The sequence below is a fragment of the Seriola lalandi genome, unplaced genomic scaffold (genome assembly GCF_002814215.2).
Source record: "Seriola lalandi dorsalis isolate HSWRI2012SDOR001 ecotype SW California unplaced genomic scaffold, Sedor1 jcf7180002052699, whole genome shotgun sequence".
In the NCBI taxonomy this organism is placed as follows: Eukaryota; Metazoa; Chordata; class Actinopteri; order Carangiformes; family Carangidae; genus Seriola; species Seriola lalandi.
In genome coordinates, this window is record NW_019523252.1 from 94,594 (window position 1) to 120,486 (window position 25,893).

The 25,893-nt window shown below is 38.8% G+C and overlaps 1 protein-coding gene across 1 annotated transcript in view; it reads right to left on the reverse strand.

Moving 5' to 3' along the window:
• Nucleotides 1-899: 899 nt before the first annotated feature.
• The window catches only part of stxbp6 (syntaxin binding protein 6 (amisyn)), a 58,650-nt gene continuing 33,656 nt past the window's right edge, over nt 900-25,893 (reverse strand). Inside the window, exons 3-6 of the mRNA XM_023400608.2 lie at nt 12,032-12,162; nt 11,691-11,856; nt 2,817-2,974; nt 900-1,200 (exon numbers count right to left, since the gene is read on the reverse strand). Coding sequence (XP_023256376.1) covers nt 1,177-1,200; nt 2,817-2,974; nt 11,691-11,856; nt 12,032-12,162 — 479 coding nt within the window. The 3' untranslated portion in view covers nt 900-1,176. The remainder of the gene's footprint in view (nt 1,201-2,816; nt 2,975-11,690; nt 11,857-12,031; nt 12,163-25,893) is intronic.

Below are 25,893 nucleotides of genomic sequence, written 5' to 3' on the forward strand. Positions count from 1 at the left end.
AACTACCACACACTGCTGCTGCTATTTGAGACATTTTGGCCTTTATCTATCAGTACACGCATCATTATTATGATTATTATGACAACTTAAATTATACAAAAAGCACAAGGGATGACTACTGAATGTTTTAAGTTGAAATACAGCCAGAAGTAATTTCAAAACATCCCATTTTCATGAGACATATTAGCTCTACAGACATCGAGATAATAGTACTAGAAGAATTACATGTTTCGCTTTTTACAATGCAGAAGCTGGTTTACTGAATTCCCCCTTTTAACATAAATGATTGTAATGGAAAAGCTTATTAAACGAGTTCTTCAAGTACACTTCCAAAATTGTTGGCAACTATATTTAATGTTGTTCTGGTTGTTTTTGAATGGCAGACAAGTCTAACAGAGGCCTAAATATTTCACTGTTGTTGTATATTATGTCACCAAAACCACTCTATTCAATCTCACCTGCAGTTTATGAAATAACATCTGGACGACATTTTGACTAATACTGTTTGGATACAATTTGAAATCATGGACAGAAAGATGGACCAAAAGAGTGCAGTGTTAGGGAGTCAAATGAAAAAGTGAAAGCCACTCTCCTAAATACAGTATCTTCTTCAGGGTTGTATGTTATATATTTGTGTGGTATAGTGCCACCCAATCCTAAATAACACCAATGATACCCATGAGAGAGTTTGTCACACTCATTAATTACACTGCATAATCACTGCAGTGCTCATAAATAACTTAACAATTAATAATCTGCGACACAAGCTGTTCCGTGTCTTGGAGTGGTTGCTGATAATGACTTGTCAGCATGTGTACACTCACATTTAGTGACTGAGCACAGGAAAAGGGAAATTGTTATAAGCGATCGTGGTTATCAAATACAGTCATGGCTGTGGCTTTTTCATTTTTTTTTTTTGGCAAACAGAAGCTTGAAACATTCTGTTGAAAGTCTGAAGTAGCATTATTTACCTCTCTTCCTCCCCTCTGCTTGATGCGTCACCACCAGAAGATGCACCAGCATACAATAACCCAAAAACATAAAAATGTTAACATTGTTAACAAATAGTAATAATATTAAAATTTTTTAAAAAGAATAAAATCTGGAATCCTTCTTCTGTACAGCGACTGGCGATTGGTGACCCCCCCTCCCAGCCCAGTTGGTTTTGGCAGTGGTCTAACACTTGTGCTTCATGGCAAGCTGTAGAAAGATTGGGGTGGGGGAGCAGGATAATACCATGAGAAACTCAACAAGGCGGTGTGAGTGGATTTTTTTAAAATTGCTCCATCAGCAAAATGCTTTCCAGCTAGAAACAAGTAGATACAACAGAGTCCCTTCAATAAAAGGTGGAAGTGAACACAGTGATTAGTAAAATGAGGAAATTTAAGGCACAGATATGATTATTTTAGTACTTGGATGGCAGATGCACACATTTACACACACATGCACACACACAGACAACAGACTATGGTATGGGGTATATAAATAGTATGGGGTATGTTGCTGTAGAATGAGGAGAATGGAGTTCTACAGACTGAACAAGTGGGGGCAGTAGAGCAGCACGCAGAAATGAGCGGTCTTGATTAAAGCCGAGCGGCCCAGCGAAATCAGCTGCTGTCACACAGCAAGGCGCAGAGATGGAATTACAGAAGCGAAGCAAGAGAAAAAGAGCCGAGGTGACCCGCTCACGGCACAGCAGACACTTAGCGCTGCACTTGGCTATAATTTAAAGTTACACTGTGTGCAGAGGTCCACTTAAAACACATGCAGGTGACTTGAAAATAGGAAAAGTCAAATCCTTCACAATACATCCTGTCAAGCCAGCCACAAAGTCATTCTCAGACAGAAATATAAGCGGTAATGTGCAGATTGTTTTGTTAATTCTAGCAGTACTATACATTTGTACTGCTACCAACTGCCTTTCACAGTGGGCTTCAGACATGCAACAGTATGAGTTATGATGATGATGTCCAGGACAAATGACAAGTTATAAATAAAATCATATAAAAACTAATGGCAGTCAGTGAAATGAGAAATGCTGAAAAATGAGTGATTCTTCATGGGGGCTCTACAGTCATTTTCTCCTGAAACCACCACAGCAAAGACATTTTTCTCTGCTTATCACAGTTTCTGTAATTCATCACGGTGGGGAAGCTCATCTGAGAACAGTAAGAGGGCCATGAAAGGCTCTTCAAATGTCTTCCAATTATCCCACCATCGCACCATTCAAAATAGTAATTTCCGTGGGTAGTGGATGGCTTCACTATCAAAGACAGTGACTTTTACTGGCACATGTCTAAGAGTGAAGGCTATCCACTGACAGCACAACAGTGCTGGAAGCCACGCTGTAAACCCAGGGGTGTGTGATACAGCTTTGTGCTACTAGAAAGAAAGCTATGATGATCGTGAAGCAACGCAATTTTTTTGTTTTGTTTTGCAGTAAAGTATTGTCCTATAAGTATTACAGCCTCATCAAACAGCATGCTATTAGTTTTACAGACAACCAAGAGATAAGGGATAGAAGGAAGATGAGGGAACACCTTATAGAGAAATACAAAAGAGTAAATGAGGGAAGAAGAAACTATTATCTTCCCAGAGCAGAAGGCAACACTGCTAAGAGGTTGAAGTCACGATGAGGCAACTCTTGCAAATATCCTCAGGGTTAAAGTAAAATGTTTGATCTTTTGGTCTAAACTACTAATGACTTTAAAATCATAACTAGATATTCTGTAAGAGACGAGGTGGGACTCGAGGTCAGAATTTCAATGGATTGTGTTAAAAGGCGCACATTAAACCCACCCTGTGTTTTGCCTCACCTTGTGTGCAGTCACAGCAAACTGTTCAGCACTGTTCATCATGTCTGCAGTCTTCTCCTCAGCGCGACCTAATCGCTCGCCGCGCTCATTCAGTGCCTGGCTGGCCTTCTGTACGGCACTCGTCACGCTGTCTGCAGCTGAGTGTAGTATACTGTTACCTGCAGATAAGGGTGGGAGTGAGGAAGCCAGACAGAGCAGGGAGAGGCAGAGAAGACAAGTGAAACACGAAGGAGGAGAGAAGAGACAAAAGGGAAAGAAACCGTCATTCCTTTGGTGAACAATAGAATGTCTTAGACAAGCTGCAACAAATGAACCTGTGACATTAGATGGGGTCCAATCCCTGACCCTGAGCATTAGCGTTAATGGTGGAGGACACAAACATGAAAAAGTAAATGGCTTTCCATCAGGTGCAATGTAGGAAGGTGGCTAATGAGTTTTGCTCAAAGCCGATTTACTTCAAGGAAAGAGCAAGTGAAATTAACCTTTTCAAAGTTGAAAGTATGCAACAGCAACACATGCAGTGTTGGATTTAACGTCTCTTTTTAGGAACACATGTCATTTCTGTTGACATTCAGCAACACTTTGATGCCAGCTCTGTGATTAGTCTCCTCTTTTCGAAACTATAGAGTAATGAAGAGCGGATATGTGCTTGGTTGCACGGGGAGCCCTCGAGACCCATTAGTGGCTATAAGACAGAAAACACATCTTCGGATTGCTGTGGCAGCCCCGCGGATGTTTCTTTTGACAAGCCATTAATCTAATGCACGTCGAAAGTGCTGCTGTTATGCACTACGCTATCAACTAGACCAAGAACAGCAATCTTTCTGCTGCTTTCTCTTTGTTGGCAATAAAGTTACATTGTTCCAGTGGGGTCTAATCTGTCATTTTATGTAGATATACCTGAGGGCAGCATGCCAGTCTAGGAAAATATCGGATTTGTTTTTAAAGTTGCTGCTTGCTACTTATGTGAACTGCTAAAACTGCTAGACGAGGGAAAGGGGACTTTCAGTTTGTAGTAGCAAAGTCTTGACAAGTTATTACAACAGAGTGTCACCATAGGGTTCACAATGTGACAATGTGACAAAATAAAAAATGACTAGGAGCACAATATTCTGCCCATTGTAATATAAGATATAGTGCTATTTGAATCATTGGATTTGGAGATAAACTCCACAGCCATTCCAGAAAGGCCAAACATAATTTTGTTAAACCAAATGATTCATAACTACACCTTTTACGCTGTTCCCAACCTTAAAAAGTGGAAAAATAATAATTTAAAAAAACCTGCAAACACACAGTGATAAGTTAGATTTGATTTTCCAAACTCTATATCCACTGATATACAGAAAATGAGTTTGAGGAGAAGAAACAGATAGAGGAGAGATTGAAGGTACTGACTGTATTAAGACTTGACAAGCCCGCGTCTATCTTTTCCCACGGGAAAACTACAATATAGTGAGTGTATGTCCCGTGGCATCAAGGCAGGTAGCCTGAGTGGCAGATAATTGGGACAGCTCCTCTGCAGTGGCTTATATGAGAGCCCCAAAAGCAGACGGCGAGACCAGCTGGTGTTCCTTCAAAAGAAGTTAACTTGATAAAGTCAAAGCAATTTATGTAGAGATACACACCCACACTGCAGACACACAGATGTACATATAACTCTTCAAACCCATACCTACGCACACAAAAGGAAATGGAGAAAAAAAACCACATGCACATATAGAAGGCTTTCCATCAGCCAATTTTCCCAAGATTGCAGTAAATGAACCACAGGCGGCAGAGCAGATTGCACATGACAAACACATCTGGAATGATGATGAAATAAGCCTCACCTTCTGGGATTACTTTTTTCTTTTTCTCAAAAAATTTAATCAAAACGACATAGTAAGCTGCAATAGTCAAGACTTACTCTGTGACGTAGCTCCAACTTAAATTTAACTTAACTTGGAACTATGACGCCATCAGCAAAGTAATGTTATTAACTATAATACATTGCAAATGATCGATGAATGAAGGATTCCAGTTTACGTAGGCTTAAACACATTCCTGCTCTGCTTCTGTCTGGGGAAAAAAAAAACATTCTCGTAGTGGCTTTAAGTCTTCACTAGAAAGGATAAGACCTTTTCACCTTCAGACAGATTCCTCTTAATCCTCTCCTCCTGCGGGATAACCCAGGGAGTAATACTCCCATCATCCTCAATATACCCCCCACCCTCACAGCCCACTCCACGCCATGCACTCGGAGAACATATTCCTTTATTTGTCTGCACACCCTTTTTCCTTTCTCTTGTGCCTTTCTTCATTGTCAGAGATCAGTGGCGGGGTGCAGCGTGGGCTCTCCCGGTGGAGAATGTAATTACAGAAAAGGCAGGGTGGAGACATTCTGGAGAGCTTATGAAGGGGCTGCTGCATCGGGAGCTGAATGAAACATGTGTAGGAGTAGATTATGCTTCATGGTGCCATCGCTGAAACTCTAAGCCTCAGTGTCTTTTAACTTAAAGTAGGAGCTGATCAGCCATCACTGTTATCAGTGCGGATAATGGCAGTTCTTAGGTTACTTAGCGGGTTCATTCATTCTGCATTTTAATGAGTCAGAAGCTGTTATAACACTGATGTTGCACTGGTGAATCTAAAACAGGAGCGTTTTTTTATGAAGACTTTATCAACTTACATTGTCGATTGTAAATGGCTTGCATTACAGTGTGAGGCTGAACCTAGTACATCCAAGACACGCCTCTCTCAAAAATGCAGAAGGAACGTTGTTTCTATAGCCCATGATATCATCATAACCCATGGTTTCTTTAACAATGGGGAATGAACAAAAAGGCAAGTCGTTTTCTGGACACAAAATAATCCAGAAAATAGGAGCTGAGCAAAGATAAACATAACAAGGAAGGGCAAAGATCATTCGAAGACGACCCTTCCTTTACCAGTTCTGCTGTAAACATTAGATTACAGGCTACACTGCTACGGCTCTAAGAAAATAAGCTGATGGATATCAACAGGAACATGTCAGACACACTTCATGTGATGCTGACAGCCAGGTCACATTCACTCATATGGGTCTGATTAGATTGGATGGTTAATTTCAAGAACAAACACACCTACACACAAAGGATCCATGCCAGTAATACTCTCTGGCAGTGTACATGATCATAAATTCACTGTGCGAAGATAATGCTGTGGGGTGTAATGTCTGTGTGTTTGATGAGAGAATGCGTCTTACAAGTATTAGCGAGCACATACTTATCTGCACTTTAGCAAGTTCCATCAAAAATTCTCCTTATTACCAAGATATTACCAGAGGGGCTTTAAGGCTGGTGTTATTCACCCAAAGAAAAACGAAGCATTCTGTCAAGGATTTTTGTAAGTGATCCCAATCCTATTCATAAATATGCAGAGTCTCTTGAGTATGAAATACACTGCAATTGCTGTTATTTTCAACCTGGGCCTCATTTTCCTACTTTCTGCTACAATTGGTTAGAGAATATTTCATTACTATTTTACTGTAGATTTATGTACTTTTAGTTCATAGAGATGGCAAACAGCACGATCAGATTTTCCTAATGTTAAGTGGAAATACAAAAAGCATGTCATCACAAACAATAAAGATCAGTGAAAACCTCTAAATGTACTAAATGTAAGTTATTAAGCTCTCTGTTCTATTCACAAAGTCAATGTGTAGTTACAAAAATATATTTTACACCAATGTATGGTTAATTTTAAATTCATAAACACAATTATGTCAACTGTGCCTGTTCTAATGTGTTAAACATTAAGAATCACAGACAGAATCTCATCGGTGTGACTGTGTCAAAAAAAAAAACAAAAAAAAAACATCTTTTAATTTATTTTTAAATTCAACAGATTGAAATTTCTTTTCCTCACTGTGTGAGACAACAGCACTGGTGGAGGCATAAAGCTATATAGTTAAAAGGTGACATATGTTGAACATATGTTGAACATCCAAGGCTCCTTTAATGCTTCTGTGGTCTCGTATTTTGACAAGTTTTCTTATTTAACAAGATTAAAAAAGGAGGAACTGGAACAAAATCTTAGAAAATCTAATGTATTCTGGATCTGATTTAATTACAGTGCAAAATTTATTATGGGTATACATGCTATTTTGCTGGGGTTGGGCTTCTATTCATTAAAAACCAGAAAGGCAAATTCACAATAAATAAAGCAGTGATCCTTTAAGTAACAATGCTGCTACTTCCCATTTCATTTTCAAATGGATTCTATATAATAGAATGGTTTATAAAATGAGAAAAAATGAATCAGGAGCTAATGTAATAATCACATGGGCCTAAAGACACATTCATGCTGCTCTTGCTGTAAGATAAAGTCCCGCTGCAGTTTAATTAATGCAAATCTTGACATTACCCGCAGCAGTATAATAAAACTATAGCGGGAGTTCACCCTGGAAGGGCACCCCCCCCACCCCCCGGCAATCCCGATGCACACCTATTATTTCACTTTAGCCTTTTATCCAATCACTTCTCTTCACATTCTTCCTGCAGTTATTCCCAATACAGTTCCTTCTCTATTTCAATGGTCACTCCAAAGCCTTTTATATAGGGCAGTTCTCTCTTTCTCTACTCTATATTTCTCCCAAATCATTAAGCCATCTGTGCATTTCCCTCTTTTTCCGATACAACTCCCTTCAAATGACATATGTAGCATATATACATCCAACTATATATGTCTATCATTATATCATTGTCTTTCAGGCAACACAATGCTGCTCCTTCCCATCCCCACCGGCATCCAGAACCTCACCAACATTAGCAAAAGCAGTCACTAGCTATCTTCACCGAGACATAAACTCGACTGCACTATCACTCAGTTGCTAATGTAAAATGTATAATCCCATGTTGAGGTTTACGACAAATGATCCTATTATAAATAGTAATAAAGCCATTCATCTGTATTGCCTTGTTGGTCCCTCCTGCATGAGCTACTTTTGATTCAACGGCACATATTTATGTATCCAACAGATACTCACATTTATTTTGGATGTGTAGCAACTGAATGACTCCTTTAACCTCTTGGTCAACCTCTCAGAGAGAAGATCAATCTGCCCCTGACATGACATTCATGAGATGAAAGACTTGACCTTACTTGCTCAGTTGGCCTGTAACTCAGTCATTGTCAAGCTGGTTAAAAAGGCTTCAGCAAGACACTGAGGACACTAACGGGGACGAACATGGAACATTCTGTCCTAAATGTACCTCAAAGCTTTGCTGACACGGACAGAAAAATCGCTACTAGGTATTCATGAACAGCCTAGTCTTAGCGGCTTTAATCAGCAGATAAATGTCAGCATCACACAATGCATTAAACAGCCATAATTTCCAACATCATCATCACCTTGACTAAGCTTAAGTGTTATTTTGTGAAATGCTATACAGAAGTACAGAATACTAAGGAAACCATTAGCTCTTGTTCGTCAAAATGGGATCTACACAGTATTATTCAGTGACTGCACACACAGTGACACTGAAGGGGGAGGACAGTGAAATTAACTCAGATAACCTTTTAATGTAAACTTAAAATCCCTTCCAGCATGTACTCAACCCCCACAGTGCTAACACACACAAGGGAAATATTGAACCTGTTCTCACTGGGAGCAAAAGGAAAAAAGATGTGTGTGCATGTGTGCATGTAAATGTTTACTACTGTATAGTCTTAAAAATAACAACATGGGTCATTTAAGTCCCTGAGCCAGAAGCTTAGCCTCAGGTCAGAAGTTAGAGGACAGTCTTCATTTTAAACTTTTTAAAATCCAACTTTGCAGAATGACCTAATTTATTATAGTCAGATTTTCAAGTGTATCTACTGTATGCTATTGCTTGAAACCTTGCTGTAGTCAATATCTGATTTCCACAAGTATAAGGGACACATTTTCCATATCCTCAGTTTCCTTGCCATAAATGTCAGAAGTTAAAATGAAGTATTTCTGAAAGATAATGGGATCTCTTATCAGATCTGACTACTATTGGATCTAATCACTGGTTAGTAGGAGAATACTTGTTCAACTTAGACCAAGAAACTTTGTGTACCACCTTGGCTTACAGAGGAATTTAGTACTTCTTAGTCTGGGATATAATAATAATATTTTAATTTAGTCCAAGTAGTTTCGTATACTATTGGCTTACCTTGTCTTAGTAGATGACCAAGGTGGGCAACAAATTCTTTCCTCATTCTGTTGAAAAAGACCTTGCAACGGAAAATGACTGAATCTACTTCTTGGTCTTCTGTGATGAGAAAATATTGAAAGTCATAGTCAGCTTTTATATTTAAAATATGATATACTTTTAATATTAGTCAATCAGGGGTTATAATTTTTGGAATATGAAATCACAAGTGAGACACTAAAGGGCTTAATTCTTTATAAATGCCATGCAACTGTGAAACTGGTTACTGTTTTATTATTTATCTGTTGGGTACAATGTAGGTGGCACAATGAAATGGGTATTTTATGTTAAGTAACTTTAACAGGTATGACATGTTAGTGAATAATGCTTTAAACTAAGCCCATGTTTATGCAAGCTGCTTCTTACACCTGACTGGAGGATTCTTAAGCCTAAAATTTGTGCTGAGCATTTAGTGTAAACTAGAGGGAGATTAGTTTGCCTAATGCTTAATACTTAGCTTCATTATTTTAATTTCAATCTTCAAGAAAACAAGCTTAATTTAAATGGTTTTACATACCAATATCAAATCCTCAAATAACTCCAATTAATCTAAAAGGTCTTTACTGCTATATCATATATTTTAACATTTTGAGAGTCAAGTGATGCCACCTGATGATTCAATGTTAATATTACTTCACAAATGGCTACTGTTTGCAGCCTATTATCGTTTTCAACTCAAGACGACTGACAGGACCTCCTGCAGTAACATGTCGTCAGTTTGGGAAAACAGTGCAAGATTAAGTTCAAGTAAAGAACAAAGCTGCTGGCATCCACAGGCCACTGTTGACATTGTCATGACAAGCTTTAACATCCCCAGTACACACATCGTGAAACCAACAATCATCCCCAGAGATTTGTCACTTGGCAGTAATATCGACTTCGTTAATTCTATGCATGCTGTCTTGAATAGCCCTGAATAGTCTTACAGGGGCGCTTAATAAAATGTTTTTATTGCACTATATTTACACGTCTTGATTCATCTATCTGTGTATGACCACATTTATGTGAATTAATTATCTATTTTTATCTTTCTAAGGAACTGCCATGCCAGCCAACTTTTGCAGATAGCGTCTCCCACAGTTATGGTCCCACACCTGAGCAGCGTCATGATTTTTGTTTTGCACTGGTGTGAGACTTAAACTGGAGTGGACAGAGTTGGCAGCAAGCTGGCACCATCTCTGTTCCTACTGTCACAAAGTGCGTGGTGAACTGTCAACTTTTTCATCTATCGCACACCGCTTCCTCGACACACACTGGGGGGCAGGTGTTCATTAGCAAATCATCACCCAGATGGTCTCCCAGTATGGTGTCAATAGCTGGATCAATAGCTGAGCTCTTAGGAGGGTAATTTAAATAGAAAAATGTAATTTTTGTAAATGCATTAATATCAGAAGCATTTATATCAATTGCAGTGCATTGTGTCTAATAATGAACCATGGATTTTCTTAGATTTTGAGCATTTAAAAAAATGTAACAGTAAATGTAATCCTCCGATCTACTGGAGGCGTGTGGTGGATATGCATGATATGCATTCCATAATCCATCCTACTCTAAAGACCCCAGGTTCAGTGCTCTCCGGGACACCACTACCTTCCCACCTACACATACTGAGACTACAGTACGCACCAGGGGCAGTTTAAGCGAGTTAAATATGGACTTGCTTTTCAGAGTAGGAGGAAAGGTCAAGGCAACATAACAGAGTGTTGATGAGGACAAGCAGCTTTATCTTCAATGGGCAGATTCTGGGTTCCCACACACATAGAGTAAGAGAGAAAATCTGGTTTAAAATCTGGCAATTTTTTTGTTTTAGTTTTTTTATTTCTGGTAATTGATTTCTGTATGTGGAGCATATGGACAACCTGCAGGAGGTGAAGGAGTTTCCATAAATAATTGCATGAATAATACAACAGGTTGAATGGTGCTCAAAGATGAGGCTATGGGGGTAAACAGATCAATATCTGATCAAGCCACGCAGGATGCTGCATTCACTACTGGGTTTCACTGTAGAAAACCTGCACAAGAATTCTCCACCTCCTGGGTAATAAACACTTGCAGCCAGCAAATGAACAATTATGCAGTTTTACATTGACATTTTATATGTCTAAAGTGTTTCGAGTTGGTTGTGGTCTTCACTTATTAGTTGGGCATTAAATAAATGTTATTTTCTGGGGGAGAGGTTAGCTTTCAACTGACTGTTTTTCCACAGTCTCACACATTAAATATCAATGTCAAACAATAATTATGGGACTGTTACAGCTCTTACTGTGATGTTTAATGTTATTTTGAAGGGTGGAAACCAATGAGTCTCACACAGGCACACAGCGTTATGTGTCAACACCACATTAATTATGTAAAATTATTATTAAGTGTTGTTTTTCTATGTGCTGTAAAACCAGTTGATCCATGTCAGATGCTTTGAGTCATAGCTGATGCATTTTGTTGGACATCCTCATTGACCTTACTTCAGCAGAGCACTCAACAGATGCTGTGTACCAGGAATAAGCATGCATTTTCATACACACCAGGTGCTGGTTGTCATCATACATAATCAGATTCAAGCTGGCTTACAGCACAGTATGACAGCAGTGAGTCCACCATTGCAGAGCCACTCTGTTCTGAACACAAATATTAACCAAGAACAGTTGGGAGAACTTTTTCAACTTCTTTGTCTTACCCCCCAGCAGTTTGGACTGACAGTTGACAAACTCTGGTTTCCGTGCTGAGCTGTAGCGCTGGCAGGTGTGGTGAAGAATCTGGATAAAGGTGCACTTCTCTCCTGCTGAACCAGCAACCCACTGGTCAAAAGCATTTTCAAACATCAGGTCAAACTCTGGACAGTCCTTGGAGAGAGTAACAGTGAGAGGGAGATATGAGTGAGAGGTGAGAGTGTAGTAAGGGAAAAGAAAGTTACTTTGTATCAGTAAACATGCTAACCCTGAAGATTCCCAAGGCTAAGCTCACTAAACAAATACCACTGGCTGAAGGAGAGGCTGAAGACCGAGACTGATTACATACTTTGTTGGGGTCAATGCCGTTGACCTGCCGTAGCTGGTCAATTGTCCACTGTGACCTTTTTACAAAGGCAGAAGATCCTTGAAACTGCTTCACCTTAGTGATGGATAAGTGAGAAGGTTTCTTATTTGTCACTGTGGAGATAAAAACAATATAACACATCAGATAAGAATGCTGCAGAAATTATAAACATCAAAATATAAATTCCAGATTATAAGGTTTCTATGTAACCTCCCCTATGTTTTATATACAGCGAGAACGTGTGGATTAGGATAAATGGACAGTTCAAGTCACGAGATGAGGAATATTTGAGTCAAGCAAAAGCCACAAGCTTCTTTCTGTGGGCGGCAGAAACAAAGGGAACCATTAACAAAGGATGTTTTAACTTTTGGAGCCAATAGCAACAGAGACCATGATACAATTTCCTATGAGAAGACACAGCCTAACTATCAACATACAAACCCTAATCTTATATATACAGTATCCTGTTGGTGGATTTCTGTTGTGTTCCAGCTACATAAAGCAAAACTTTTCACACAGCTGATCTAAAGAATATAAATAATTGGTTATTTTGTTCCTGTCAAAGTGCAAATTCCTGTGTTTTTTTTAATATACAGTGCTAGACACTACACATTTCTCTTCTTGAAAGTGATGCATTTCTTCCACTGCACTGCTGGCTAAATTTAAAAGGGTAACAAATTACACTACATTCAAGCTTGGAGGAATTTCTTTTTAATAAGTCACAAAGAAAAATGGACATAATGATAACATCCATATGGTAGTACATTATGTTTCCATTAAAATTATTAGGTATTGTGAAGGTTTTGTTTCATCAGGACTGGCAACATGCTTATGAAGTGTAATGTTTCTGAATAACTAAAAAGGTGTTTTAAGGTGCCAAGACCTTTACTCTGATATTTCACCTCTTGTCTAATGACTTGTTCTCAACTTGGCCACTCTTGCCCAGGCCATGAATATCCATGCTTGACTCTTCCTATACAGAGATCAACACCAACCACATGTTTACAGATCATCGAGGCTCACAGCTGGATGTGTGTGTAGCTGGACACTGAGACCTTTTGTCCTTCTCAGGGGCAACATGCTCCTGTGTTGCTTTTTTAACCCCAGGAGCAAACCTCTGCTTCCGCTCTCCCACATTTGCCATTGTGTCACCTCAGATAGAAAAGGGAAGCGTTCAGGTCACTTTCACTGCTGTTGCCCTTTACTCTGCTTCTCATCTCTCCAAAAAACACACCACTATCCCGCTGGCTGTCATGTTTCATTTTGCCTTTTGTTCAGGTTTGCTTTGTGAAACCTCTACCACACCCTTTTACTGGATAGGATTTTGAAAATATAGGTAGGGCTGAATGTTACATCAGGTGATACATTCAGAAAGCAAACTCCCCTGAGAGGAGGAATGTTTGGATATGTTTTGTGTATCCATTTAGACAGCTGCAGTTAATACTTGAGGTGCTGTGGAGGTTGCAGGGTGGATCAGACAGACAAAAGCAGACAGATACAACACAGGCAGACTGGCAGACATTTCTTTCTATTTTCTTCTTTCTGTGAATTTATTTTTATTCAAACTGACAGCCACAACTATGACAAACAGATGAAGTGAGTGATCAGAACTGTCTTGGGTCAGACAGTAGGCTAATACAAGCTCTAGAAACCAGATAATTTTATAAAGAGGATGACAGCTGGATGCAATGAGCCAATATGTTGAAGGGTAGAAGTCTGGAAACTAAGCACATCAAATTCACAGCAAGAATAATTTGTCTTTAAGCTACATTCGTGGCAGATGATAGACTATAGCACAGCACCACTACTTTCTCCAAACTGACTGAGTAGAAATGGGATTTTATTGCTCATATTAGATAAGTGGAGGACTGGCAGCTGAGAGATAACGGACTGACACAAGTACAGTAAGAATTCAACTCGAAACCGTCTCTTTCTCTAAGATATGAGCCTCTCGTCCATCTTATCCTACCAGACACATCCTATACTGTACAGGGCTAGAACTAATTATTATTTTCATTATCAGTGAATCGGAGAATAATTTTTCAATTAATTGAAATTGCTTGGTCTACGAAATAGCAAGAAAGGCACATCACATTCCCAGAGTGTCTTCAAATTGCAGCAACAGTCCAAAACCCAAAGACATTTAAATTGAATAAATATTAAAACACAGAAAAAAAAAAAAGAATCCTCAGATTTGAGTCGCTACAGCTGGTGAATATTTGGCATTTTTGTATTTCAAATTACAAATCTATCAATTATTTCAGTACAATCCCATGTTATAAGTGTGATCAGCTTTCCAATCAAGCTGAATATGCCAGGCTGCATAAAAGCAGAACGCAACATACTGAAAATACAATAACAGTAGTTATATAATATACGATACCAACCACCCATGTCATGGCTCCGTGGTTGTAAATTTTTGCCCCTACGGCATACTGTTCAACATATCAGATGAAAGAAAAAAAAATCATGATTATGAATGAGCGCAACCCCTGAGCCTGAGAGGCTTTGACTGAGACGTCCCTGTATTAGCATATTCATTGTCATATCACAAGCTCTGTAGTGAGCCTGCTCTCGAAACAATCACACTGACTCCAGGATTAGAATAACAGTTGTGTAACATTCAAGAAATGACACGAAACACGAGGCATACTAAATAAGTTGCTGCTGACATGGGGAGTAACAATTTCTGCATATTGAATCACAATCTGGTAGCACCGTTTGGTTATTTATCTTTTTTTTAATGAAACTATGACATTACACCAAGACCTTACAGCTGAAATGCATCAGGGAATATGTGAGATACCTGTCGTCTCAAGGACATGGAGCTAAATTGTCAACACATCAACGCTGAGATGTTAATCAAACTGCCAGACACCCTTTGAGCCTCTAAAATCAATTTCATATTCAGCTGTTGCCGCCCGCCTTGTCTGAGTCGCTCCACTGCATATTAAACAATTACTGAAAGTTAGAAGAGCTTGTTTTATTCAAACAGCAATCAAGGAGAAGCCTGGGAGAAAATGTAAACTCAAGCTCTACTGTTGGAGAAAAAAATGATTTTAGAAAAATCAGACAAATAATGAGAGGCAAACAGATACAAACTGATGACAAAATCAAAAAGGAAGTATGTAATGAGCTTCATATCATTAGGCATGTTGACATATTACATCATTTTGTCAAAACTTGATATCCAATGTCACAGTAAGCTTCTCTTTTGGATTGTCTCATGTAAGACTGTTCAGCCTGAGTTCTATTAAACTAGACAGCAACACCCCATCCACCACTCCTGCATGTATAATTGTAATATGAGTGGTCACGACTGATGAGGTCCTCGAGTCGTGCTGAGATTGAGATTCGCAGGCCAAAGTTCACTGAGCTTGAACTGTGTGTACTGAGCGAAGATACAAAGATGGATGAAGACACATTTTCCCCTCTTGAAAATGAACTGAAGTGGATCGAACGTGAAACTAATGTCACACATTCTAGAGACAAGGAAAGACCACAACCACTGAGAGGCTGCCAAAGCCATTGTTTCCATGTGGGCTGACTGTCAGAGGAAGGCCATGCTGGTGTTCCTGTCCTGCTCCTTTCTCATGCTCCGATGGTGACATGCTCTCACTTCCTCCAGTGGATCAGTCCCTTGTTGTGCTTGGCTATGCACAAGTGCTGTGGCCTGAAGGGAAACTCGCACTGTACTATTCACATGCTGCGGACATCACAGAGGAAACGTTCTCAGGATCAGCTTTCCCTCATGGAAATATTATCATAGTTGTGGAAGTTAAGAGAGAAATGCGAGCGTCAGGAGATTTCTTGCAAAAGCAGTAAGGACATAAATGATCTTATGAGAATTGTGCATGCTGTCGATTCTGAATGCATAACAAGCCTTAATGAAAATGTTGAATACAACACTATGAAAACAAAGATCATCCAGAACAACTATGGAATGTATGCAGAAATATCTGAGCTTGCCAATGACACCATGAAAGCTAACAGAATATGAAGAGGGACCACCCGCATGGGCATAATATTAATAACTTCCTTTCCCTTATATAATACAACTTAATCCTCATGACAACACTGATGCTTATCAAAAATCTCCTTTCACAAGCCGGAAATATGGTGCGCATCAACATTTTGGGCCATCTGAGCACCGATATGAAAATCTAGAAACACAGAATAATAAAAGATCACATCTGATATGGAAGATAACGTGTAACTGTACAAGCAGGGAGAACTGTGTTGCCCTTGGAACGACTGGTTATTTCAAGATTCACCCACCAAGCAGATAAACGTTTTACCAAACAAGATCCTTTTGCTGCTTCAACAAACTTAAAATTTAAAAAAGATATTTAGCATGCATGAATGATCTGACTCTGCAGATCTTTCCAGAGTAGCAAATGTGAAAACTTGATTAATATCTGTAATCATGTTGCTAAACAGATCTTTGTTTATATAACCATTTCTGACTGCAGTTTAAAAATACCCTGTTAGTTAAGCTAAAAAATGAAATCACATTTTTAATCATTTGACTGCCATCTGTCCTCCTTCAAATAAGCATTTCAAATCCTCTATCTCAACCAGGTGGGCTAAAGACCTCTTGACAAATCATACCCCTTCAGTCGGGAGTCAATTGGCTCTCTGCTCTGACATGGCAATCTCATTTGCATGCCACAAAAGACACCTGAGAAGCAGGGGCTGGAACCTAGTCAGGTTCATTCAGGGACAGCAAGCAAGGACGGTTCACAATTAACAGGATTTCAAAGCATTTGTATAATTAAGATTGTAGGAAATGTTAATGGATGAATCACTTGGCCACAAGAACTGTTGTACTGTAGTTTGTTTGGCTTGGCTGAGGGACTTTTCTCCATTGTAAAATAAGAATGCTCTCAAGGGATAAATCTGTTTGAAGATACTAAAAGAGATGAGGCTACATGAGTGGTGAGTTTAGGAAAGCTCAGAGTTCATGTGAGAAGAGTATGCACAGTGCTTTCATCTTAGCCAAAGAATTTTCTTCACACTTTTCATCAAATGAATCAAAGCGCTTATGAAGGCTTACATGGCATACTTCATGACCCCATCTCAACAACAACAGCAACCTGAAATGATTGCCTGCATATGGATTGCAGAATTCAAACAAGCTATCTTGGTACGAAGGACACTATCTTTCAAGGTAAATATCCAAACAGTTTACCTTACAGGTTGAATTTTGCAGCTTGTTATTAGAGCTGTCGTCTGGGGGCACGTCTAACACTTTTCTCCGTCTGGGTCTGTGATTACAGGTCTATTTTAAAGCTGCCTCCTCTCTGCTTGAGCTGGAACACACTGTTATCTTCAGAAAGAAGCTGTCACTGGGATGAACCACAGCAGTGGCTAGACGGGCAACAACACCCCAGAACAAAGGACTCCTCAGTCTATTCATGGGTTCGAAAACACATTGACTGCTGTGTGCAAGGCCTACTCAGGCAGGATGGTGACCATGCAGTGGCAAGGCACCAATAGTAAAAGGGAGTGCATAGACCATGGTGAGTAATAGCAACAAAATAGACACAGACACCATTAGCTTAACACAACAACATAGTCACAATGGAGCTGTGCACAGCTATACGTCTTCATACAACAATAAATTCTTTATTTAAAACAATAACAAAAGAGTTGCAATAAATTTGAGTTACTACAAAACTTGTTTGAGTGAAAACAAGAGGTACTTCATGGATTTTTAGTCAGACTTCCATCATGTTCACATACATCCTGAAAGCCTAAATATATTTATTCTGTGGAAGGATTTTTAATCAGCAAGCAGCAGACAGAACTATCTGACTTTCACTTTAATCAAAACCAAACTACAGTGATCCTTTAAATGACATTAACATAACAAAATAAACCCAATAAATAGCAAAACAAATAATCTTTTGAATATTTGACAGATCCAGTTGTTTGTCACAGCTGGCTGATAACTGAGCAAGACATTACAAGGAAAAGTTACTCATGCAATTTTTTGGCCGTGCAAGTGTAATTGAACTTTAATTTAAGCAGCAGTATTTTTAAATTTTGTGACTAATAACTCCTAAAAATAACAATAATGTACCACTTCTAATGACTGTAATCCTTCACAGCCGGAACATGCATGGTTTACTGCTAATGGCTGTTAGAATGACTGCAACACTGTCATTTTCAAATTAAGTAAAACTGGCTTTGCTTGTTTGTATTTCAATTAACCTAACTTTGACTCAAATGGCATCGATATAACCTTATGTTCAAGCTATATTTTCAGAATTAAACTAGTTTGTGTCTTTGAGGATCTTTTGAAAGTCAAGAAATTTCTTTCATCCAACCTCCTTTAAACAGTAAGAACCAAAACCCAAATGAGCTTTTTAAAACATAACTGCCTTTTGCCTCCAGTCACATCTGTTATCCATCCAATTATAACACTCACCCAAGGACAACACATTAAAAGGAAGTCTTGACAAATCATGTGCGTCAGCCATCCAAAACGAAAACTCTCATTTGAGGCACCAGAGCTTCTTTAAGTTCAGTTCAAATCAAAGCAACTCAGAAATGATTAAATTAAAGAACCTCTCTGAACTAAAACATTCATCACATTTCATGCTCTTTGTATTATACTTCTCTATCTTTTTAATAATCAGGTGTGGAGTGTGTAATATGTGAAATGTACAAAATGTCAGCAATCATATAACAGTGTAACAATGTCCAATTGAATTCATAAATTCTGCACAGTGTCACATAACATTTAGGGCAATGCCAAATATTATTAACTAATAACTTACTTAAATGGGATCTAAACTTTCCAGTTTCCTTGTTGATCATCATCTCCAACTCTTCTGTGGAGATCACAGTTAAGCTAAACTTAAAATCAGAGTGGCAGTTTGTGAGAAGATGAGAAAGAAAAACTGGATACTCTGGGAAGGTGGGAGATAGGGTTAAGAGTAGAACAGCTGTGGCAAAGAACGTTGAGAGCATTTGTTGAGCAAGTGTGCCCACTGAAGGCTTCAAGACCTCCCCAGAAGTTGTCATGGTCAACATGACAAACTCATGTGATGCAATTATGTCATTTTGCAACACACAGGGTAGGGGTGGGCGATATGACGATATTAGATCGTGAAGAATTACAATGTGAAGACGATCTTTCAAACTGCAGAGATCGTGGGATCGTCTAGGGCACATTCTATAGATTGCAGTTCTATGCTGATGCACCGACGCACCAGACTTATTGACGTCGTCAACCTTGACCGACCAATCATAGCGAATTACGGGCAGTGACGCGCTTTCCTACCCGCCTCCTTGTTTGTGTGTGTAGCAGTAGCACATGGAGAGCGATGGCTGAGAGCCAAACGGAGTTGGTCACTAAAAAATATTCCACCTCCATTATATGGAATTGGTTTGGATTTTCCGCAACTGATCAAGCGCAAGCAATTGTAATTTGCAAAGTTTGCACAGAAACCGTTTGCACGTCGGGTGGTAACACGACGAACCTGTTTAATCACCTGAGGAGGAAGCACCCCAAGCAGTATGCTGAGAGCCAATGTTGTTGTTGTTTACCTTAAACTTTACGTTGTTTGCACATGCAGGCAAAACTGCATCTATTTGAAATAAAATCTATTAAGAAAGGTTCTTTGGTCTAAATTGTCTGTTTTTCTTTTTCCAATTTAAGATCGTGATAAAATCTAAATCATGATTTTATTTTTAAAAAATCGTGATATGATATTTTTGCCATATCGCCCTCCCTAACACAGGGCAAAAACATATTCAAGCGCATACATGCAGGACATTTCAGACCTACAAGTATCAAGCATAGATTTCATTTGATCACTATGAAAGAAGAGCAATACATCTTAGAATCCTATGAAGAGAAACCAAGGAAAAAGATCAAATACAGAGGGGGAAAAAAATAATCATACTTTCAACAGAGGCAAGTCATTGTGTTTCTCTTTCTCATCTTGCCTCCTGCTCCAGGGAGGAAACACAAGGTCTCTTGTGAGGCCCATGTTCCACATTATGACCCCCTGTGCTCGTCCATCACCCAGTGCTCCATAGAGCACTTAATAACCCAGCTATTCAGGCGAGGCCCCAGCCCACATAGTAGACATTCCTCTGGAGCTGGAGCCCACGGATACAAGGAAATATTTAATTACACCAGGGCAACGACCTGAGGCTTCTCCCCTACTGTGATGCTATGGGATGGATTTAATATCCATCTGCCTGTCTAGGCTCCCTACTGGCCATGTAAAACCTGACCTGACTGTGTTTCTGCACGACTCCGCCAGGCTCCAAGGGAAAAATTACTTCTTTATTTCTTACCATCTAATTAAGCATTTATTGTTCGTTGATTGGCATTTCTAAAATTCTATATTCGACATCATAGGATAAAAGTAAGAAATGAGCAGGAAAGGAAATATATAGCTTATGTGAATATGAACTATAAGCTTAACTTGTGTCAATGTGATGTTTCAGTTTTTCTTTTTAATGGTTTTTGAAAAAATCTCTAAAATTCTGTTTAATGTCATTATGGGGTATTGAGTGTAGATTAATGAGGGAAAAATATGTTTTTATTTTAACATAAGACTGCAACAAAATGTGAAAAGATTGAAGGGATCTGAACAATTTCTGAATGCACTGTAGCTACAATAAGGAGAGAGTGAGGGATAGAGACAAAAAGACTTGGTAGTGTTAGGTCATTACATTTTGCTTTACAATCTCACAGCTCAGTTTGGAAAAAGATAAAACACACACAAAACGTGTTGTATGTGCCAAAACTCTGGTGCGCGTTAATACATGAAGACCTCATAACAACATAATCTGGATATCATCACGCAATAGCATGCGCCGGTATTTCAAACTGTCAAAACGGGGCGCATTCCTCAACACTTACTTCTTCAGGATGAGCTAAATGGATGTGCCTGGAACAGAAATCCTCAAAACAAAAGTAACCTCTGTGTCAAACCTGGGTCACATAGTATTTGACAGAAATTCTTAGTCATAACCTGTTAGTGAGCACAGATGGGACCTTTCATTCAGATAAAGTCAAATACTTTATGTTGTTTATCACAGAAGCATACACTCCCTGTTTTACCATAATCCTGAATCATCTCTTTAGAAAGTACCTCAAATTCTTCCTTTTACATTGAATCCAACTGGCTGTAATTCTATCCCAGTCCTCATTAAAGTTACAGGAGTATTTATCTCTTGACTGGGTGGTCGGGTTTGTGTTTGTGATTTTCGTAATCTAGGAATTTAAATCTACTAGTCGAATACTGCACTGAATTATCCATTATCTGAATATTTTAAGTTCTTCACAGTTAATACTGAAACGTCTGGTGGAGTTGGATTCAATACTGGTGAGTCATTCCAGTGAATTCTACCTTATGTTCCAAAAAGTGAAATCAAATGATGAATCAAAGCATTACATTTCAGGCTTGTTTCCAGATCTCATTTCCTGGCCCATCTGTTCTGTTTTACACAAGATTTAGTAAAGCACCGTCTGTATGTAATATTGAAGGGGAGAGACAGAGATTACACATGCAACTCTCTCCAAACACCCAGGAATACATACTGCTCATGGAGTATTAAGAAAACAGACAAGTTTCACTGCCATGGTTGTGAATTCAGAGAAAGATATTTTTGGGACTACAACAGAATAAAACATTTTCTGAATAGCAAAGAAAATGATTACAACATGTAGTACTATGCTACAGGGCAGCTTTGATACACTGTCTGTTTTTCATTAGATTAAAGCTAAAAAAAAGGACTGGCATTTTGTTTGTTGTTTCAAAGAATGTGATGTAGCTTTTGTCGAAGAGGAAAACATATGTGGTTTTATTCTGAAAAGCACAGTGACATCTTATAGTAGAGTGTATGTGCATGTTTGTGTGTGTGTAAGGGATTGTGCGAGGGTTACATTCAGAATTCCTACCACGTACAGTATCCAGACGGGATTAGAACCCAGCCTGAAACACTTTCTTGGGATTGTAGAGCGAGGTCAATATTTCATGTGGAGTATATGTAAGTTTCACACAGCAGAAAATCCATTTCACATTTTTGCTGCTATGGTCTGCTTAAAAACTAACCTCCAAATGATACTTTGTAATAAAAAGCCACGTATGCTGACAACATGAGAGCCCAGCTTCAAGCAGTTGGATGAACATTACTCTACACCTGCCCTAAAATTTTACAAAGCAGCAGAAACTGCTTAATCCTTTCACTTATGCAAAGTTTTTGGACACATGATAGATGTGGCATGTCATCCATGAGGGATGGGTGGTAAGTAGCATCCATCAATCTTCCTCACTAGTGACAGGCTGCACAGAGACTCCTCAGCAAGATCCTCTTCCATGAATACAGACCACATCAAGGTTACGAAGGTAGTCAACTGAGCCACAAATGCAATTTAACCACACATGCATGTGTAAAGAACAGAAGGCTCAATTGTGTATGCTTCTTAAGGGACAACAAAGTCCAAGAGTTATTAGAACAGCATTTTAATTTCAGCTTTCTGGAATAGTTCCTCTATACCAACTGTAGTTATAAAGCTAAAAATGATGAATACAAAAAGGAACCCAAGGGATATTATTTTATGCCTCTGCCGGATATTTTTTCCCTTAGCAGCCTTTTATTTGCTGCATGTCCAAATTCACAAGTTTTCCAAGGGATATAGTCCTGCTCAAAATTATTGTAGCCTTCATAAAGCTTCTTGCACCTGTCTGCTGGTAGTTTCTCTTCCATTTCTATGTGTTCAAGCTCTTTAAAGTTTGAAGCCATCCTTTTTGCAGTGGCAGACTTCAGCCTTCTCCAAAGTTTTTTAATGGAGTTTAGGTCAGGACACATTGCTACCCAATTTGAAACAATCCATCTTTTCCTTTTCCACCTCTCTTTTGTGTGCCTTGGGTCTTTATCCGACTAAAAGACCCAAGACCTTCGCCTCAAACCTAGTTTTCTGACCCTGTGTAATGCATTTCGCTATCAAATACCTTGGTAATCTTCTGATTTTATAATTCTTTTGATACATTCGATCCCTCCAGTACCAGAGGCAGCAAAGAAGCCCCACAGCATGATAGAAGCTCAACCATGTTTTATGGTAGGTTCCCAGACTGCTCTACTTTGGTTTCATCTGTCCATAGAACATAATCACAGAAAGAATGTGGCTCATCAGTAAAAGTTTTTTCAAACATTAGTCTTGCTTTTTTGTGCCTTTCTGTCAATAGTGGTGTCCTCCTTGGCCCACACCCACGGAGCTCTTCTTGGTTTAGTGTGCAGCATATGGCACAGGCTGAAACCACCACTCCAGACTGCTCCAGGTCAGCCTGAGGCTCTTTAGATGTCTTGTTGTTTTCCAAAATCCGTTCCAAACTTCTCTCATTAAATCTCTTTTTAGCATCACGTCCGAGAAGCATCTTAACAGTTTTATGATTGAAACTTCTTGATAACATTACAAACTGCTGAACTAGGGATATCAAGATCTTTAGCAATTGCCTGGTTGCCCTTGGAATTGTTATGTTGTTGTTTTTTTTGATAATAGCATTTCTGATGCTGACTGTTCTCTTGTCACTTGTAAAAAAAGAAACAGAAAACAATCAGCCCCTTTTATGCAGTAAAACCATCATTCACCGGTTAATTCAGGTCATGTGAACACTGAAAATTAAGCAGGTCAGTCTCATTTGTTTTTTATTTTGTTTGGGGACCTAATTCATCAAAAAAGGTGCCAATAGTTGTATACAGGGTAAATGTTCAGGTATGCAGGTTTTGTTCAGTTACCCTTTGACCAGGATTGTAATACAGATGACATAACCTGACCTCAAACATGATGCAGTGGTGACAGATGTATGCAATTAAAGGGTTTGTAAGACACATATGTTATGTATTAAACTGGATATTGATGTTTAACTAAAGGATAGTTCTCAAAATTATGTTTTCAGTAGTAAAAGTTTAGGGAATAATGAAAGGTTATCCAAAACATGAAGGCCACAGAATTAGTCCTGTTATCAGGAACGCTTGGTCAAAGCAGGATTTAGAGAGGAGGATTAATAACTCAGTACATCACAAAGGGGTCATAAGAATGAACAAAGATGGGGTGATCAGGCCACATAGGCATATACAACTGTACTTTGTGAACATATTTGTGCAGTGACATATTAAACAAAGATTCTGTGACACACATGGCTTTGTAATGCAATCTGGATTTATCTCAGAGTTTATGATTACGGTCTGAGCAAATATTTTTAAAGAATAAATGCAGTCTAGGGTCTGGGTCATAGAAACCACACAATGCTAATATGACCAAAATGTGAACCTAAAAGACTGCTACACTTTATCTGAATATTGATTAATGTTTAATGTAGTGAGGTATGAAATGAGATGTGAAATAGAGTATGAACATTAAAGATAAGCTGCATCACTGTGTGTGGTTGCTGCAAGTGCATTGAGGGGATAAAAGAAAAAACCCTAAAGGAGGGAAATATTGGAAAAGTTCACCAATGTCAACAATAACAAACCTGAAAACCAGATCAATACTCTTTTCACGTATCCAATTAGGCCTACTGACTCACTCACTGGATATTTATATTGGTTTTCAGTCACTCCCCTCATTAGGGACACCTGTGTGGCTGATTTACCAGACTAATTCGTCTTCAAGAACTTTTGCAGGGGAAGTAGAGGCAGAAAAACAAGTGTCTTTAAGATGTGAGTTGAGCCTGCATCAGCAAGAATACATCAAAGTCCCAGCAAAACGCAAAGAATACTACGCAGGAATAAGGTACAGTACAACAACTACACACTGACAAATACTACACATAGGAATCATTACACAAACACTAAGTCTTTTTTCAATTTAACACTGACAATTTGGGAAATAAACTTTGCTGCCATGACAGGTTGGCAAAGCTTAGTTCAAAGACTGGAAGCTAGTTGGCTGGACTCAGACAACAACTCGGCCAACAAATACAAAACCCATGTTACTAGTAGATGTATTGGTATCTTTTATCTTGGTTTTATAGCTAAAACATTTACAGTTTTGGATTTGTTGAAAGACAGCTGTTTACTCCTGGTCACAGTCCTTGAGCTCATCTATGCTAAACACGTACTGGACCAATCTCTGTATGACATGCAGAGAAATGAAACTGATATCAAACTTAAAATCTAACTGAGGATTTGAGGGCAAACAAGCATATTTCATATTTAAGTCAAAGTTGTCCTGTAATGTGTCACACCTTGATCTTAAACCCATCTTTGATGGATTAGAGGGAGTTACAGTGTAATGACTGTATGACTCCATAGCACCAAGTGAGAAATATGTTCTTTGGAGCCATCGCAAAAATACTAACACACACAAACAGTTGCTATTCTGCCAGGATGGATGCGAAACATGCAGGAAAATTTTCATTTTTTCCCCTCAGTCAGTCGGGGTCCATCTGGTCTTTCCACCATGAATGATGTTCCATGTAACAGGAAAACAGCTGGGGGCTGAGAGAATGATATTAAACAGTGATATCATTCTTCCTTTCCTGCCTTCTTCAGCACAGTGTTCAGCACACATGAAAAAAAAAAAGAGAACCTTCATTCTTTGGTCTTCAGTTCATCATTAAAGACTCACTAACAACTAAATTGTATAATTTCGATCTACACTAAAAAGGAAAATGTTATGATAATACCTCAGTTGTATATATAGTTGTTTATATTCGACTAAAGCAAAAATAAGAGAAAAGGTCCAACAGATAGACAACGTGTTCCTCAATGTGTGTATGTCTGTGCTCGGCTTCCCACTATTACTCAGTGTGTATTGATATAGCACTGTCAGGGAATCTGCAGGAGTCCTAAGCCATGCCCTTATTGTGAAA